This window comes from Corvus cornix, chromosome 12 (genome assembly GCF_000738735.6).
Source record: "Corvus cornix cornix isolate S_Up_H32 chromosome 12, ASM73873v5, whole genome shotgun sequence".
Classification (NCBI taxonomy): Eukaryota; Metazoa; Chordata; class Aves; order Passeriformes; family Corvidae; genus Corvus; species Corvus cornix.
In genome coordinates this window covers 1,182,120-1,200,736 of record NC_046342.1, presented here as the reverse complement: position 1 = coordinate 1,200,736, position 18,617 = coordinate 1,182,120, and the positions used below count along the sequence as shown (strand labels likewise).

The 18,617-nt window shown below is 43.0% G+C and overlaps 1 protein-coding gene across 1 annotated transcript in view; it reads right to left on the bottom strand.

The window, feature by feature from the left end:
- The window catches only part of NUP210 (nucleoporin 210), a 51,392-nt gene extending 44,881 nt beyond the window's left edge, over window positions 1-6,511 (bottom strand). Inside the window, 1 exon segment of the mRNA XM_039559115.1 lies at window positions 6,324-6,511. Within this exon segment, the coding sequence (XP_039415049.1) occupies window positions 6,324-6,481 (158 nt within the window). The 5' untranslated portion in view covers window positions 6,482-6,511.
- Window positions 6,512-18,617: the final 12,106 nt, after the last annotated feature.

Sequence of the window (18,617 nt, the reverse complement as noted above, 5' to 3'; positions counted from 1 at the left end):
ACACCACAGTCAATTATCTGAGAGTTACCAGCTGCAGCCCAGGTGAGCACAGACCTCTGCTTGCAGCCACTGCAATAAAATTGCAAATCCTGTTCCTAACCTTAAGCTCCCAACACTATTTTGCTTACATACGGAGTAGTTTTAGAGGATTTTGAAACAACGCTACCAACTGCTGACCCAGAATTTCAAAGTATTTTATCTGATCAAGGAATAAACAGCCCACAGCAGTATGCAATGGGGAATTTAAACACCAATTAGAAGCTTAAACCTGAAAATTGTTTGTTTTATCTATTGTATAAACCTAAGCAATGTACACAAATATGTGCACATTTTTCATAGTAGGGTTTACACTGCTTATAAAATAATATGATTTTCTGTATTAATAGCACACTTAGCTTCACTCTAAAAGCTTGAAATATTTTTTAGACGTTAAGAGTGAGTAATTAGTTATTTTTCTGTTGTTCTCAGGCAACCACGAAACAGTTTTCCAACATTTAGCAAGTTTCTTTAAACAGCATTAGCATTCACAACCAGTAAGGTTTTTCCTGTACTTGGCTGGTTGGCTTTTGAAGCTGAGCATGTGGATTTGAGTTAGTCTGCATGCAAGTATTTTAAAGTAAGTATTATATGTATGAAACTGACTTTTATTTAGCTCTTTACACTGCTTAATATTCTCTGCCATTAGATTTTTTGTTATTAATTTGAGGGGTTTGCATTCTTGCAGTCTGGAATTGATTGTGTTTACAACACAACAGGGGTTTCACTGGGGTTTGTATTTGTTCTTTTAATATCTGGCCGTGAATTGTAATACAAAACCACTGCAGTTTGCACTAACAGTGTTGTAAAACTGAGTCTAATTACAGGATACTTTTCAGACTAGAAAAAGGGAGGAACAAAGATCAACAAAAATTAAATTTTAACTGTAAACTTACAAACACTCCACAATTTTAAAGGAACTTTCAAGCTTTTACAGTTGAAAGCCAGTTAACTCTTAGTTGTCACTGCAGTAGAGAACCTGAGATTATACACTATTTGGCTTCTAGCAGTAGTTTAAGAGGTAGAGTATCAGCTGAATGTCTTTTTTTAATATAAATTTTACTCAAGTGGGCCTTTCTGAAGCTTGGTTACCTATGGATTTATGTTTAAAAACTATCTGCATGACTGGTGTTTTTTCCAGCAGAAGATACGAAGTATTTGATGACCCCTCTATCATTCAGCAATATCAAAAGCACATTCTGTTTAGAGCTACCTGGATGCAGGGCCAAGCACAGAGAAGCGAAGGCATTAATCAACTAGGCTGCAAATTACAGAGGTACTACTCTGGGATCACTACTGGGTCCTAGATGGGCAAGAAGAAAACTTTGGTTTAGAATGATGAAACTGCAATTTATATCCTCTGCCAACTACAGCAGCTCTTCAGCAGCGTGTGACATTGAGAGCTGGGCTTGTCAGAGGGCAAAATTAGATCCTGAGACGGCAGCAATGAGAAGCATTTCTGGCACTAGCTCTGGATCCCATGCCAGCACCTGTAAGGAACAGCAGGGCAGGGAGGAAGCACTGGGAAGAGTAGTGAGGAGGTGAGGGGAAAACAGCTCACCAAAGTCCCCAGTACTTACTTCCCTCAGAATAAAGTCCTACTTGCTGAGGAATGAATGGCACTGGCAAAGAGGCTGCCAGTCCTCTTGCTGATTCTGTTTCATTCATGATTTCCATCCCCAGGATGGCCCCTCCAGGGCCCCAGACACAGAGCCATGTGCCAAGATTGTATCTCCACATCTACCCATACCCAGGCCTGCGTTCTTTAATCGACTGTTCTGAAACACCGCATGTCAATACCTCACTAGATTATACTTAATTTATTTATCAGTTGGTTCAAAGATCAGGCACCTATTACTGTTTTCTCTCAATAGCAATTCTCTGTTGATTCTTATTGCTCCAGTGTTTTATACTGTTCTGCCAGCTCTTCAAACTAAACTCAACTGAGTGAGTCAGCAAAAATCCACCTTTGTGGAGCTGCACCATGACTGTCAGTTGATCTAATCTTTTAGAATTTTATCAGGCTCTTGGGCAGATACGTAGTCAGAGGGAAACTGGGCAGTGAAAGTTTCCAAGAGTTTGGGAAGACTGGACTGACCAATACACCAGGGACCTTATAAAGTCACTCTTGGGACTAAAAAATGAGCAAAAGTCTTAAAACATTTATTTCACGGGTGTTCAGCAATGAAAAGTTGCCCCAAATCAGTAAGTCCCTAATCCTTCTGTCTGCCTTTCCAGGCAGGGCATGCTCAGACTGAGAAAAAGCTTTTTGAGGAGTAAACCTGCACTGATGTTGAGACATGAGCTAAGAGAGACAACATTGTTTTCTTGCGCCTCCTGGGCTCTGGCAGGACACCTCTGCAGCAGGCTCGCACCCCCTGCTCTGGTTCTGAGCCAGCAGTCTCAGGTAACACACACACACCTGAGCCACAGCAGCACAGCCCCTCTCACTTTACCAACAAGGACACCTCAGCCCAATTCTGAGCTCGTGCTGGCACTTAAAAGAGCTTGAAGCCCTGCTGGGAAGGTACAGCCAGGCAAGTCAGGGAGAGGGAGAACATCCTGCTACCAGCTGCAATGCCTTACAAGAGGGAAATGCAGAGCAGGTGGGAACCAGAGAAGGGGATAACAAACATTATTTAAGACGTCACTTTGTAATGTGGAAGTTAACAGTATCCCACACAAAACATCTTCCAGTGAGAGTCAGACAGGACTGTTTAGACCTGTGGTAGAACAGGTGATCCAGGAAACACCACAACTCCCAGATTACCAGAGATGAGACTGGTGGTCTTAGAGCACAGCAACAGATCTCAGTGAACAACACTACTGATAGACATTTTTAAAAACACATAAGCCACCACATATATCCCATGGAGCAGTAAAATCAATTTACAGCAAAAACATGACAAGATAAGGAGCTAGAAAATGAGCTTTGCCAGCCAACTGCTGTGACAGCAGCATTGTGCAGGGGGTTTGGGCTCTCTGGAAGTACCTGTGCATCCCACACCTCCAACACCACTCAGCCACAGGATCTCTCCCTTTACTGCTCTGTTACCAGCTCCTCTCCCATGGCAATTACCTTGATACAACTTCCTCAGTGAGGGCTTCAGTAGCACACACAAACCTTTCATTAAGGTGGCAATAAACTCCTCTTCATTTCCACCAGTTCTCACCATGTATCTTAATTCTACACTGTATGAAATAATGAAATATGTAAACATATTTGTACACTGCAGGTAATTTCTGCTATAAATACCCAGCCAGGGTGTATATCCTGGGGGGAAATGTTTTGGTTTTTTGTTTTTTTTTTTTTTTGTGTGTGTGTGTGTGTTCCCCTCCTCCCCCTTAAAATGTTATTATGGTACAGCAGGTTTCAAGGAGAAAATTCTGCTTCGGAATGCTTTCATTCTTTCAAGCATAATTTCTGGATTAAGGTAATTAAAAGATAAATACAGATGTAATATAAATGCTAAATATATCTGCACAGACTGTGTGTTATGCCTGAAGATAGTATCATGTATAGTATTTACAGATGGAAACACTGTATGCTTTGAAAACAAAGCTTTTCCCAAAAAATAATTTTAACATAAAGGCAACCCAAACTCCAGAAGGCATGAGCATCTTGAAAATCAGCAAATACTTTACAGCCATGCTTATAACCTTACCACCACTCCCAGTCTGCTGGGATGATGATAGAACTTGACCTGTTCCCTCGGAATCAGTGGAATTCTCAGACACGGCTACCATCACTTTGAAAATCTCCTACTTTCAGAGGTAAACTTGAAGGCTCAAAGGGAAACTGGGAGAAAATAAGGTCACAGCATGCTATAGACTGATTTTCAGGAAATTGGACACTTGTGTATGAATTCTGAATGTCTGAGATGAGTAATGCAGGCCTTCAAAAGGTGTCATTTGGCATCAGATGCTGCTGTACAACCCGAACAGCTCTCACAGGTTACCTCTAACCTCGCAATCTCCTGTGTTACACACCCTCAGTCCCCTCTCCAGACACAGAGGGCCTGAATCTGACCAGTTCCATTCAAACCCCTACTTTCACGCATGCAAACACACCCATCATTTTGCAAACGTGAGAAAGAGTCACTCCTTCTCAAGTCACTGCATTTGGTACTTCCTAACTTGTTGAGTTCAACAGCCCCTCTCCAGTAACAGCTCCTTCTGACAGCTCCAATGGGAAGCACAGGAAACCTGCCAGCAAGTGGCTGTGGAGCTGCTCCTCCAGTACATTTCTTTCTAACCACCCACAGGTCCAGGCTTGTGGGGATGTAGAGGGACAGAGCCCCAGTGCCACTGCTGCTTGTGCTCAGTCACACACACCCAGAACTCCTGCTTCCTCCGGAGCGCTTGCTAAGCGCACGTTGAGTTTTACAACCCACATCCTGCCAGGCCTTGCAAAGCAGAAGTGAATGAACACCCATTAACAATCCTGCCACAGAAAATGATGGCACAGAGAAGGTGAATTAGGTATAGTTTCCTTAATTCTCAACCAAAATTCATCTCTGAAGGGCAGAGGGAGAGGATGGAAAAGGATGTTGAAGCCTGTCAGCATGAGGGGTATGAGTCACTGCTGGTAAACAGCACCAACAGAACATGCTCTGAAGTGCACAAAAATCACCTCCATTAGAGATATGAATGTGGATCAAGTCTGGCATTTCTCTGGAGTACAATCCTACATCTTTTCATCTGTAGATTTCAGTGAAATTAGCAAAGATCTCCATACTTCTGACAGCTGGATAGCACCTGGCATGTGCAGGAATGGCTGCAGCCAGCCCGGCACCACCTAACAGCTCACTGGCAAACAGGAAAGAGTCTACACTTCCACATTTTACTAGTTCTTTGATGAGTTTTGGGTTTCAGCTTTATGCAATGTATTTTACCTCACAAACCGAATCCTTTTAAAGATTCAGTGGCCTTCGAAAATTAGAGTAAGAAAAGAGAAAAAACCCACACTTGTGAGATTTTCACTAAAGCATTCCATTAAGAATTAAATTACATGACCACAAGCAGCTCATCTGGTAACTTTCATTCAGTCAACTTCTGGATAAAATTAATTACTGCTCTTCTGCATAAGCAGAATATGTAAATTGTCACAGACCAAAGGTTTGTACCCAGCCCAGAAATGAGAAATGTGTAAGAACCAAGCAAATAAACTGACAGAGAATGAAAATATGGCCCTTTAAGACGTATTTCAGTAACTGCCAGACACAAAACAACTGAAAACTGCTACACGCATCCATCTGGCACATACGGAAGTATCATCCTAAACATACCTCGACTGCCACTTCTTTTTCAGGTGGGTACCTTCTGCTCATTACTGATTAAGTTACCATTCTGGAGCGCTACAGAAAGGACAAGGAGTTGGCAACATTTGTTTAACACGAAGACTACTGTGAGCTTTCTAAATTTGCACACGCTGTGGGATTTGCCTTCAGCCCCTGTGCTCAACACTACCCAGTCCTCCCCCTTGTGCGAGGCAGGAAGGGGGCTCCCAGCCAGAAGTTCCTGGAGTACATCCCACGTGCTCAACACTACGAAAACCGGGAAAGCTTTCACTTTTAAAACTCGACTTCACTATCCCCAGGTGAAGTATTAAGGGTGCTGTTACCTACACTTACAGCAGCAGTGAGAGGCTCCCGACTTAGCTACGACTCCTTTATGTCCATACCCCGAGCTCAAAGCTGTCAGGACCTTCATTACTGACTACAGCAACAGAAGAGGCATTTTCCCACCAGCAGCACAAGCAGGAGTTCTGGGTGCTGTCCCCGCACACGTGGGACTGTGGCAATGCGTGTGTGGGGCGGCACTGTGGGTTTGCGGGACAGCAGGGTGGGCACATGGGGTGTGTGTGCAGGAGCAGGTGGAGTGTGCGTGTGGGGTACAGGGAGAAGCAGGTGGGGGGTGTGTGGGTGGGTGCACACGGGCTGTAAGGCACATGTTGGGCACGGAGCCATGGCGGGAAGCTTCCTTCACTAGCAGGGACCTTCCCCTCTGGGCCCGGCCTGCAGACACTGCCTCCCTCCAGCGGGTTTAACCCCCACTGCACAAAATAAACAACCTTTCCCCGTAGGGATTATCTCCATGTCTGCTCCCGCACCGCTGGGCTCCCGCACTGCTGGGCCGCCCAAACCCACCCGCAGGGAGGTGAAAGCGATGCGGAAAGGCCCAGCTGCTTCAAGAGCCCTAAGGCCCCACCGCGGGCCGAGGAGCCGCCGCAGGTGCCGGCGGGGGGAGAGAAAGGGACAAAGGGCGGCGGCGGCACCTGCACTCACCATCGGTAGCAACCCTCGCTGGCTTCTAGCGTGAAGTTGACGCGGGTGCCGCGGGTGAAGGGGAGCAGCACCTTGGGGGTGTTGAGCTTGGAGGAGGCGGCGAAGTGCAGGAGAAAGAGGAGGAGGAGAGGCAGCGCCCGGGGAGCGGGGGGAGCCATGCTGCGCGGGCGGGACCGTGCGGGGCGCGAAAGGGCGGCGGGAGCTGCGCGCCCAGGGCCGCGGGGCCGGGCAGGGCGGCCCGGGAGGCCGCGCCTCCCCCCGCCCTCCGCCCCCGGGGCCGCACCGCCCTCCCTCGGGGGAACTCCAGTGGCGCCAACAGCGAGGCGGTGGTTTTTAGAAAAACGTTTTCTCCGGGCCATAACCCGAGCACCTCATAGGACTCGTGCTCCAGACTCTTCCTCGGACAGGCTCCAGCATCTCAGTGCCTGTCTTGTCGTGACGGTACCAAAACTGAACACAGGATTCGAAGTGTGGCTTCACCCGAGCCCAGGACAGGGGGACGGTCACTGCCCTCGTCCTGCTGCCACATCAGTGCTGGAACAAGCCGGGTGCCATTGGCCTTCCTGGCCACCTGGGCACACCTGGGCTCATGTTCCCTGGGTACACTGGTGCTAACAGCTATGCTAAGCCAGAGTTCATTTGTTACCATAGCGTCTTAGAATGGTTTGGATTGGAAGGGACCTTAAATTACCAACTCCCACCCCCTGCCATGGGCAGGGACACCTCCCACTATCCCAGGGTGCTCCAAGCCCAGTCCAGCCTGGCCTTGGACACTGCCAGGGATGCAGGGGTGGCCACAGCTTCTCTGGGAACCTGTGCCAGGGCCTCCCCACCCTCACAGGGAAGGATTTCTTCTTAACATCTAATCTCAAACACCTCTCTTTCACTTTCGAAGACATTCTCCCTTTTCCTGTAACCCCAGGACCTTGTAAATAGTCTCTCCTCATCTTTTTTTCTCAGCCCCTTAAGGTACTGGAAGGCCACAATTAGGTCACCCCAAAGCTTCTTCAGGCTGAACAATCCCAGTTGTCCCAGCCTTGTATGAGAGATGGTCCATGTGTGGAGGATCTGCCCGTCCTTACCTATGACAGAGGGATGGTACATATATGCATCAGGAGAATGGCTTTCGGGAAGAGCACAAGCATCTTGGAGTAAAGGTAGTTAAATCCTGCCCAGAAGATCACCTGCTGTCCAGGGACACCACGTAAGAGTTTACCCAGATCTAATTTAGGTGGTATTACAGAAGTTAACCAATTCTCATTTATTCTAAGCAAGTAAACTTATACAGGATGTTTTCTTTACCCAGGAGCACTTCTTGCACTATTTATTCAGTTAGTGTTTTATTTATCAGTACCTCAGCAATGCTATTCCACTTTCTGTCCCAGAGGAATGTGTGCTGCTGGACAGTTCACTTCTCCCTGCAGCTTCTGCCTCTGTATTACTCATTTTCTGACTGCACATCCTGAAATTGTGTGGTCTGATTTAGAGAAGAGCTGAACTTTGCAGCTGTAATTTAAGTCAGTGGGAGTTGGGCCTAGGAAGATGCATGGTGTTAAATGTGCTGGCAGATCAAGCCCTCGCACCTTGAATTGCTACCCAAAATATTGAGGGTTGTTTATATTCTTTAGGTCTTCTCTCAATCAAGCTGAAACCTTTCTTTGTAGGGATGTTGGGAAGATACATTCCGTGATGACTGGGCTGTTAGGGAGGAATGTGATAAAATCGCCCATGACCAAAGAGTACTGAGGTAGACACTCAGTACCTTGCATCCTGTGTTGTGAATGAGGTGAGCAAATGTCTGTATCCCAATTCTTCCTAGCTTTAAAAGCAGGGTGTGCAATCTCAGAACTTACTTCCTTTCTTTCATCAGCAGTGGTGGTGATGAGTATTCAGTGTGAGAACAATAATTTTCCAGTAACAAATACTTCTTAGACGTATTTTCATAAGGACCAGCAACGTGCACTTAGGACCTTAAAGCTTATTGATGAAACATGACAGTGAAGTAATGCAAGTAAACATCCAACACATCTTTCAAGCATACTGAGCAATTTTAAGAGCAGAGTAAGGCAGGAGACACTGATGAGCAAATCTGCAGTTTCCATTATATGGTAAAATTTTGAAGTGAATTTTCTGCTCACTTCAATTGGCAGTCATGCATTGCAGCGCCGTGTTAGCATTTATTTTGGCCAGAGGAGGGTAAGCTGGGAGGCAGACAGCACTGTGTGCTCTGTGAGGTGCCCCTAACATCGGGCTAGGAGTCACTAACATTAGGGGCTGCCTTAGCATCGTTGGTGCACTGCTCTGCTTTGCTTTTCCACGCTGCTTTGAGATCCACGTGGAGTCAGCCCATCGCTCCCCACAGGACACGACAGTGCAAACACCTCCTCTCTGGGTTACCTGGTGTGCTGGAGAATTGGAGCAGGATAGACAGGCCAGAAATATGAGGTAATTTTACAGACATATCAATGTACACCTGAGTAAGTCTGATAAAGAACACAAATGGAAATGTCTTGGTCACAAAGAAGGCGATTACAGAGCGATAGAGGGAGTACTTTAATGAGCTGTTTAAAGAGGGAGATAGGCAAACAATAAGTGGTTGTTCCCTAAGAAGCTGAGCCTTTTGTGGAAGAATTTCAAGAGATTTTAGAGGCGATCAAAATACATGCAGTAAAATAACAAAACACCAGGTGCTGATAATGTTTCTACTGAAATATGAAAATAAAAGGGAGAAAATTACTGAAAGATTTTACAAACTCATTTGGCTGGTCTGAAGATATGAAAACACTACCAAGGAACCAAAGAGACATGTACTTGGATCAAATCTTTAAAATCTATCAATTTATGGGGGAAATACATTTTTCATAAAGCTAGAAAAACCGTGTATCAATATATTATGAGGTGATCTGTTGGCAGTGAAATACTTTGAAATCCCTGTTCAAGAAAGAAAACATTTGAATGGCACAGTGATGAAGGACCATCTGAACAAGAAACACCTGGCTTAATTTTCAGGCATTTCATATTTTTAAATGTCTGAGTAATTTAAAATATTTTAAAACACTCATATTCAAAACCAAAGAACCCCCCCAACACTAAACAAAACCAACTCTGAATAAATGCAACTTAGAAGGTGAAACTTCAGCAAAATGCTAAGGCAATGAGGTGCAGAGGGTTATCTTAAAGCTCCAATCCTGACCCTTGCAGGTATCTCTGTAGTTGTGTGTTAACAGCATAGGGCCAGCTGTGTGCTAAGCTTCAGCAGCTGAATGCATTATGGACAATTTACTTGTAAGAACAGTTTCATTAGGCTGAAAGAATCAGGGGTTACCCAGTAGAATGATGAAAAATATTATCCATTATCACACTCTCGAACCTCTCAAATAAAATAATATTTGATTTAAAGGCTAAAGAATGACTGACAAGCACTGGTAATGCATTTAATGAAAAGCCTGTTCCTGTAGGGATGAAGCTCTGGTTGGGAAAAGAATGGGGAGCTGCCTACACCACACCGAGGAGGAGATGAAAAGGGCAGGTCAATAGACTTGACAAAGAAGGTGGTCTGGGAATAGTAACTTTATAGAGCAGAATAACACTGATGGGCCTCTTTTTTTGACTGATGCTGTCTGTGTTTATGCTGCAGAGCAGAACAGTGTCCTGCAAAAATCACTGGGAAAGATGGTCAGCTTCCTTCTTCCCTGTCAGGCTGCTGCTCCACTTGTGCCTGCTTGTCTCTTGTCTCTGCTCAGCTGCTCCTGCTGCCTACAGAAATTGAACTGTAAGAGGAGGCATTACACTGCATTACTTCACAATGGGTATTGGAGACTTACAGAGTACATAAACAGTCCTTTTTCAGTTATTTCTTTATCACTTTCTCTACCAGTAATCACGTTCAATTTACTGTATTAGACTTTTGTATCTTCACACACCTATTGAAGGTTTTATGAGAACATCCTCTCAGCCTTACTACTGCTTTCCACAGGGGTGATGATGGATTGACAGCAACTATAAAACTGAACATTTTGGTTATGCCTGCCAGGATTTTCCTTCCAAGGTGTTAGGCCAAAGGAAGGCATAAATTCAGCAAATGTCCAAAATTAAGGCAGGCGGTTAATGGTGTCAAGGAATATTCAAATTGATCAAGGCTGATATCCTTCAGATTACTGAGACAAGAGCCCTTGTGTTTAGAAAATGGGTAAAATAAGAGCCAAACCTGCCTTTCTTTGCATAGCCTCCTCTGCCAGGAATGCTGCCGGGAGTTTTCCATGTGTACCAGGTACGACTGAGTCCCCACAGAGAAATGCAGCTCTTCAGATCCCTGTTCCTATTGGATAAATCCATTCGATATGCAAGACTTTCCCAGATGGTATAAAACCCCAAGACCCCACTAAATTATGCAGGATGAGTCTGATAACATTCAGATTATGAAATAGCAGCATCAGATAAAAATAAATGGTTTTCACTTCAGAGTTTATCTACCTTTCTAATGTAAATTTATGGTTATTAAAGGAGGTTATTTATAGGTGTCTTTTCAAGCTGTTACATAACAGTGCTTCTGCCCTGTGCCTTTGTACACAGATAGAAATCACATTAATGAGCTATTCACCCAACAACTCAATGAATGCAGGAGTGAGGAGAATGCAGAAGATGAGACAAGTAACAAACAAAAATCCCAACCTTTGTTTCTGCTTTAAATACATCAGGGAAATTTAGGAGAACACAGCAGTCTTAAATCTTGAAAATAATGAATACAATTTATGAGCAGGCATGTGAATATGTTCAAAGACTTAGTTAATAGTACTAACAAAAGTGAATTTGGTCTTTTCAAGGTTACTTGGTTGCAACTTATGTACACCTCACAAATCTTAAGTGGGCAGTCAAGTAAAATAATTCTGAATCTGTTTTAAACATTAATAGTTCTGAATCTGTTTGCTATATTTTATGCATTAAACACCAGCATGGGACAACATACAGAATCCCATAATCTTTTCTATTTTTCCCATTCTCTTCATGTAGAAGTTGCCTGATCTCATTTATTTTGGCACTGGCAGTGATCTAGAGGGTTCTGTACCTATACAACAAGGTTCTAAGACTTCTCCATCTACACTGACACTAGAAAGTGTGCATTTCAACTGTAAAATTACATTTCTTCACTCAAAAGAAATTTTTTTTTTTCCATTCTAATATATACGTAAGTACTAAAAATTCAACTCCTCCTGTGAACCTTGAAGAAACCTAACATTCTGTTACGTCTACAGTGAGTCCTTCAAAGGAGGCATCACCTCCTGCAGTAGAATGTTAGTGGGAAAGCAGGAGGTGCTGCAATACCCCACAGAATAGAACAGATCGTGTACACATTGCACTCAGGTGACCTGATTTCTATTTTGTCTCCTAAAATCCTTTCAGGGTCACTTTTCCAAGTAGGCCACCTACCAATCAAGTTACTGTGGGGAATGGAATATTCAATATTGAAAAATTATATTAATTTATGAAGCAAAAAAGTTGTCTTTGATGTGAGTTTGCAACTGCAGATTTGTAACAAATAAAAAGGTTAAATACAATGTCACTGAGACAAATTCATTGCAGATAGTGAGGCACAGGATGGTGATTTTAAAGGTCAGGCGTTTTGTAAACTCTTCGAACCCAAATAAAGGAATCTGCTTTGATAGAACCTATTGAAAACCTTAGTAAAACAAGGCAGATTTCCCAAAGAACTTTATGCTTTCCTATGGAAACGCCTATTAGCTTAGTAACACAGGTTTAGTTTAATACATGTTTAATTAAATGCATTATTACACCTGTACACTTTCTGTGAAGGTTTGTGCTAAGAAAATTTGGTCTCTCAAAATGTTCATGCATGAAGGTGGTTCACTTCAAGAGCATGTGAATATTCATTATAATTTTTTGTATTCCTCTGCCTCTTCTTTGGGACAAAGTTCAAACAAGATGATTTGTACTTGGAAGACACTAATTAGAGTATTTTAAAGCTGCTGTATAAATTACACACTTTTTAGATGCTGAAGTATTGTAGTTCCAGGAATAACTCTAGACTTTCTGCTGATGTTTATAACACATCTAAGTTTTAATATATTAGTTTTTGTAACAGTGGCAGAACACTAAGAGACTGCCCTTTTTTATATGGTTTGGTGATGCTTGTTCCAAATATATTTTTTGCTTTCAGAAATATCCACTACAGATACGATACCAAAGTGTCAGAGAAATATGGGAATTTTTCTGATATTCCAGAAAAATCTAAATGATTTTGACAAGGCAGCACATCCTGCCAGCATGATTATAGCTATAGTAGTCATCAGTTTGGTTCATCTTGTTCATCTTTTACTTCAGGCTTGATTAGCTAGAAATGCTTACCTTGTCCCCTCTGGATCAAATACCTAAACAAGCATTGATGTTCCAAGGATATTCTAGGCAAGGCACTTTTAGCAGTTTCATGGGGGGAAAATGCTTAAGGTACTGTTTTATAGTCCAGTGATTCCATAAACAGCAAAGGAAACAGGAATACAGAGGTGGCATTTCCCCCTTTTTAAATTGGATTTGCTTTTTCCTCAAGTAGTCTGTTTTTTCATAAGACCCGTAATTAAACTCAGTGAAAATTGCAGGTACTTGCACTTGCAAAGTTTTGGGAGGGGTTTTGGTTTGGTTTCTTCTTCAGTTTAGGCGTAAATCACAAGTCATCCTGATTTTCACTGTCAACACTGTTGTTCTCATGCAAACAGTTTAATTCATTAGGCTGTCAGCTTTCAATTCAGTAGGAGGTTAATATTAGTACGTCCCAAGGATCTGGACTGTAGTTTGCATTTAATACACTCATTAATTATCCAGTAAGGCAGAAATGAGGTGTAGAACAGAAAAATGAGGTCAGCAGGATTTGCAGATGACAAAATTATTTATCTTCCTAAGACAAGGCTGTGAACTTCATGGGAACAGACCTAGACAAACTGGCAGCATAATGGTTGATGAAACTCAGACATTGACAAATGCAGAGGAGAGCACAGGAGAATGGCAAATCTGAACTGCCTGTACTCAGAGCCCTATTCTAACTTCTCACTAACTGCTGAGGGAAAAAGAACACCCAGCACAATTATAGACTCGTCTCAATGCCCAGCAGCACTCAAAAGACAAATAAGGTGGTGGAATACAGAGAAAGAAACAGCCTAGAAAAGACCCAAAATACAGTGGGAAAACATTTGTTCCTGTTTTTCTTTGAACTTTACAATGAGCCAGGGTCATTCCATCTCATCTGAAACCTATCACAGGAGAGGGTGATGTCTCTAACAGTTCCTGAATCGATTGTCAGGTGTATTTTGTTGCTGGGGCAGGAAGCTGGAAGCCCATTGTCAGAACTCATGCTGGCTTGTGTGGAACCTGTGAAGGTCGTTTGCCTCCCTTTGCTTTCCATTTTCGAGCTCAGTGCATTCAGTGATATTGGGGTGACTGTTCTGTCCTGTCACCCAGAGAAGAGCTGCTCCCCACAAGATGTCATCAGTCTTCTTTCATTCACGTCTGATATCCCTGAGCACATCAGCATCCATCGGCCATTTTATTTCTCCTCACTAGCTGACAGCGTGGCCACACCAGGTTTTATGTTATTTGGAAATGTTTCCTCTTGCAATCCTGGGAACATATTTGTATTCTCCTTTCTCCCCCATCTGCCCTTCTCATTGGTTTTGGGTCCTTTTGAGTAAGTTCTCACTCTGTCAGATCAGTTCTCTGCACAGAACTACCAAGGAGGTGATCAGAGACAGGAGAATCCCTGTGGAATTTCAAGGGCATCACACATGCTGTGGCTGGAGCCAGGATCAGTTACCCTGGAGGCACAGGAATCCTACAGGACTGAAGATTTTTGTCAGATGAACTCTGCTCCAGCAGAAAATTGCAATTTTAACTTTTCCTCCACCGCAAGTGCCAAACAGTCCTTTAGAGTTCTGGTACTAAACCGGACCCAAAACTGCAGAACAGTGTTTGTCAACAGGTTTTCATGCAATTTGTAAATTTTTTTTCTCATTTTAGGTTACTTTTAGTTTAGAATGTTAATTTTTTTCTTAACTTTTCTCATGTTAGAGGTTTGTGAAGAGTTGTGAAGGAATAAAAATAGAAGGTTCTCAATATAGCCGAATATTGGCTAATTTTACAATCACTGAGTTCTACTTAAAATTTGTAAATCCTTTAAGCACTTCAGGCTGTAAGAGCTGCCAAAGTGCCATGCTGATTTATGTAACTAGGTATCTGATATAATTCATAGAAAAAGGAAAAAAGCTTTAAAGCAACTCTGCAGCATGCAGTTTCTCTCTGTGAATTATTCTCTCCATATTTTTATGTAATAGTGTAAATTAATTACAAGCATGCCAATTTTAGCTCTGTGTTTATCAAATAAAATTACAAAGAGATTCCCAGGAGTACACTGTATGAACGCTTACATTTTTAGAAATATTTAAGTTGATGAGAAATTAATTTTTTCCTTATTAGTTCTCATTTCACAAACACAATCTTCTTTGTTCCTAACTAGCTGCTATAACAGCTTTGAGTCTTTAATTATTACTAATTATTGACTAAAGATTTGCTATTATTTGAAAGTTGGAGCCTTTTGGCTCTAACTAATGAATAGGATGGGAAAAAGAAAAAAATATACTGAATTATTCACTAACATTTGGTTTAATTACAATCAAATGACCCTTTCTAAATTGGAAAGCACTTGGTGAAAAGCAGAAGACAAATGAGATTTTTCTGTATAAATAATGAATAGCCCTGCTTTTTAAATTTAAACCCCAAATCAAAAAACAAACAGACAAGGAAACAGACAAGGAAAACCAACCCCACTTTACACTATCCATTCTATAGCTTTGCAATAAGATGTAGTAGTTTTTTGTGAGCTCAGAACACATTCTGTTTGAACCTTTCTGGAGTTCTCTTTCAGATCTGTTGTTGCACCTGCTTAGCTTTAGGGACTGTAATTCTATTCCACTAAAAAAATTATGTTGAAAGCTCCATAAAGGGAGTGATGAAGTTGAAATAAACAGATACACTTCTGCAAACTGCTGAAATGTAGCTTTTTGTAAAGTGTAAGGCTTTACTTTTCGATCAATAAACCAACAGCTTATATATCTGATACTGAAAAACAAGGAGATTCCCGAAGTCTTATGTTTACATAGAACTGTCCTTCACCCCTTTTGCTCCTTCCCTTTCTCCCTGCTATAGCTTGTGTCCTGGTTTATGGAAAGAGGAGACAAATGTGATTGTCTAATAATTAACCAAGAGGGTGAACTACTCAGGCACCAGGAAGGATGAACATTCTCTGGAGAGGTCAAATTAGAGTGTATGCTGCCAGGGCCAAACAGTCCCTATCCCTGACTGCATCACTGGCAGGCAGTCAGCTCTGTCCAAGCACTCCAGGAAGAGGGAAAGAGGAAGGGCAGTGAAACCCAAAGCATATTGCACTGCCAGGAGACAGCAACAATCTCTGTAAATGTCACCTGCAGCTTCTTTCAAACCCAGCCAGGAAAACTCATGATCCTCCACTTCTGGAGCGAGGTATTTGCTAGGGAGTTTGTTCTTCACTATCTGCAACTTCAGGTATCTCTTAGCTCACCTCGAGTCCAAAGCATGCAGTGAGGTTTTGTGGAACTCTCCGGAGTTCACAAAACATTTGGCATCACACCAAATGAATGGAGCGTTTACAGTGGAATAGAAGTAATCAGTGATGACTGATGTCATGCCTCTGGCTTTCAGCTGAAACACAATTGAAACTGTGAAGAAGATGCCTCCCCTAAGGCTTGGTTGTCTTGGCAATTTAAATGAATGAAGCATACTGCAAGTGTTCAGATGGGATTAGTGAAGGTGGCTTCTAATTTGGTTTAATTTGGCACTGTGGAGAGGGAAATACTGGATTTTATCTTCTTATAAATCCATTCAGAAGAAAAAAAAAAACCAGAACAATGTTTAGGTAGTTTTCTTTTTCACCAAATGCCACTGTTCAGTCGTGCAAATATTCAAATAAACCAATAACAGCTTGCCAGAAGACAGGCTGTTAAAAAACACACAGACAGTTTGTTTTCTCCTCATTATTCAAGAGTGTGCCCTGAAACATTATCTATTGCATGTAATTCAAACCATGGTCTGTTGAAGACTAATTAACTTCTTTTTCTGTTGCATCCACCCATCCAAGACCCCCCACTAGTGAACAGATCTCAACATTTCTGAAAGCCAGAAAAATTGTAGTAATCATAGTTGTAGAAATAATGATGTTAATACAACTAAATGCACCAGTGGACAATGGAGCCTGTGCCAATTTTAAAACTCAGGGGGGAAAGTAAGGCCATTCAAGCCACTCTCTTCCAAGAGTGGAGGAAAAAATACTAAGATTGTAAATTGGAATAACAATTTACAGAAGAAATCACAATAAACACAACAACTGTACAAAAGAGAGGATGGTTTAACCATAACAGAGATGCACAATTCACAACAGCTCATTCGAGGTGCCCTGGTTTAGGGCACACTCAAGGATGTCTGACATGCAAACACTTAAATTTTACTTTCATTAATCTTACCTATGAGCCCCTATGGATTGGCAACCACAGAGTGCCAACCTCAGGCAACCCCTGAACAGCACATTATCAGTGAGCAATTTGATGCAAAGCTTTGGTCCTAATTACGCTCACTCTCAAGAGACAAGGTTGATAGTACTCTCAAATGGGGAGAGTCCAGAAGGAGTAAATGAGATTGCATATTTTGGTTCACCATACTCAACTAGAACAATTTTTACATAGATGTAAAGTTACAAACTCCTGCAGCTATGCCAAGTTCCAAAAGGCAGATTTTGTCTCTCTCACAGTAGCCATATAACCCAAGGGTGTATGTGTAGGGGACCAGAGTGTTGGGGAAGATGAAACAGGAAAGCCTTATAAATATGATTGCCTGACAAAAGATTTTGGGAATATGAAAACTACAGGTGACATCGAAATGAAAGCCACTTTTGAAATACCAAGTCTTAGTTACTGAACAACTGGAAAACAATGGTATGGCCAACTGAAGGTAATCCCCTCTTGATGGAACAATACCCTCTGCTTGCAAGCAGGTCCAAGGGTCAGAGCAGACCCTACTAGCTCAGCTGAAGGGGTCCAAAGAGTAGTTTTTAGAAGTTAAGATGTAACACTCTATGGTAATATAAGAACTCTTATAGGCTGTATGTAAATGCTATAGGGTTTGTATCTTGTATTAGATTGGTTAGTGACAATTAGAATATTCAGTACAGAAGATGATTTATTGTATTGTAACCAGGACTTCAGACACTTCCTTACTACTTCTTCCACTCTTGCTCTTACTCTTGCTCTTACACTCTCTCTCTCTCACCCGTTTACTCTCTTGCTCTCTTGGGCCTGCTCAGAGCTGAGTCTGGCAGCTCTGAGCAGTGCCCCTATACCCACGCCTTCTACAATAAACCGACTGTGTCCCAAGACCTGACTGTAGAGATCTCTTCGTCTCCATCTGTCCCGCCCGTAACCTACACCAGAGGAACGACTGACTGCCCCAAAACAACGCCGTGGGAAGTGGTGGGGCAGGAAAGAGTGAGCTCTGTGTAGGTGGGATGGCCACTGCCCCACCCTCCAACCCCTTGAGCCTTAGTCAGACTCTTGCTCCTCAGTGAAAAGGTGGCGGCCAACCCATGACCTGCCCCAAAACAGTGAAGTGACCGCATGGCCTGTGCCAAAATGGGGGACGGACCCATGGCCTCCCTGAAAAGGGTGGAGTGACCCATTGCCTGCCCCAAAATAGGAGCGTGACCACATGGTCTGCCCCTAAATGGTGGAGTGACTGCATGGCCTACCCCAAACTGGGAGACTGACCAAAGGCCCTGCCCCAAAACGGCAGAGTGACCCCATGGCCTGCCCCAAAATGGTAGACCAACTCTGTAGGGCTCAAATTTTCAAAAATCTGGCCACAGCACCAGCCGCTGTGTGTGGAGGCTCAGACGCACTCCCTGCTCTGCCTGCAGCCTCTGGCAACAAAACTGCTCCTGGTGCTCAGGGAAGACAGCACTTTCCCCCTCATCCCCTGCATCAGCTCACAGGGAAAGCATGAGGGAATGTGCAGTTCTAACTGATCCCATTTTCCTCAGCACTCTGTGTCTGCTGCCACAGGTGAGCGTCCTCCTGGTAACTGTGATCAGGTACAGGAACCAGGAGAGAAATCTGAGCCACTTGACCAAAAAGTATGAGATGGGCAGAGATTGTCCTTCCATAGTTCTGCCTCAGAGACACACAGCAGGCCTGGGGCTGACTTTAGTGG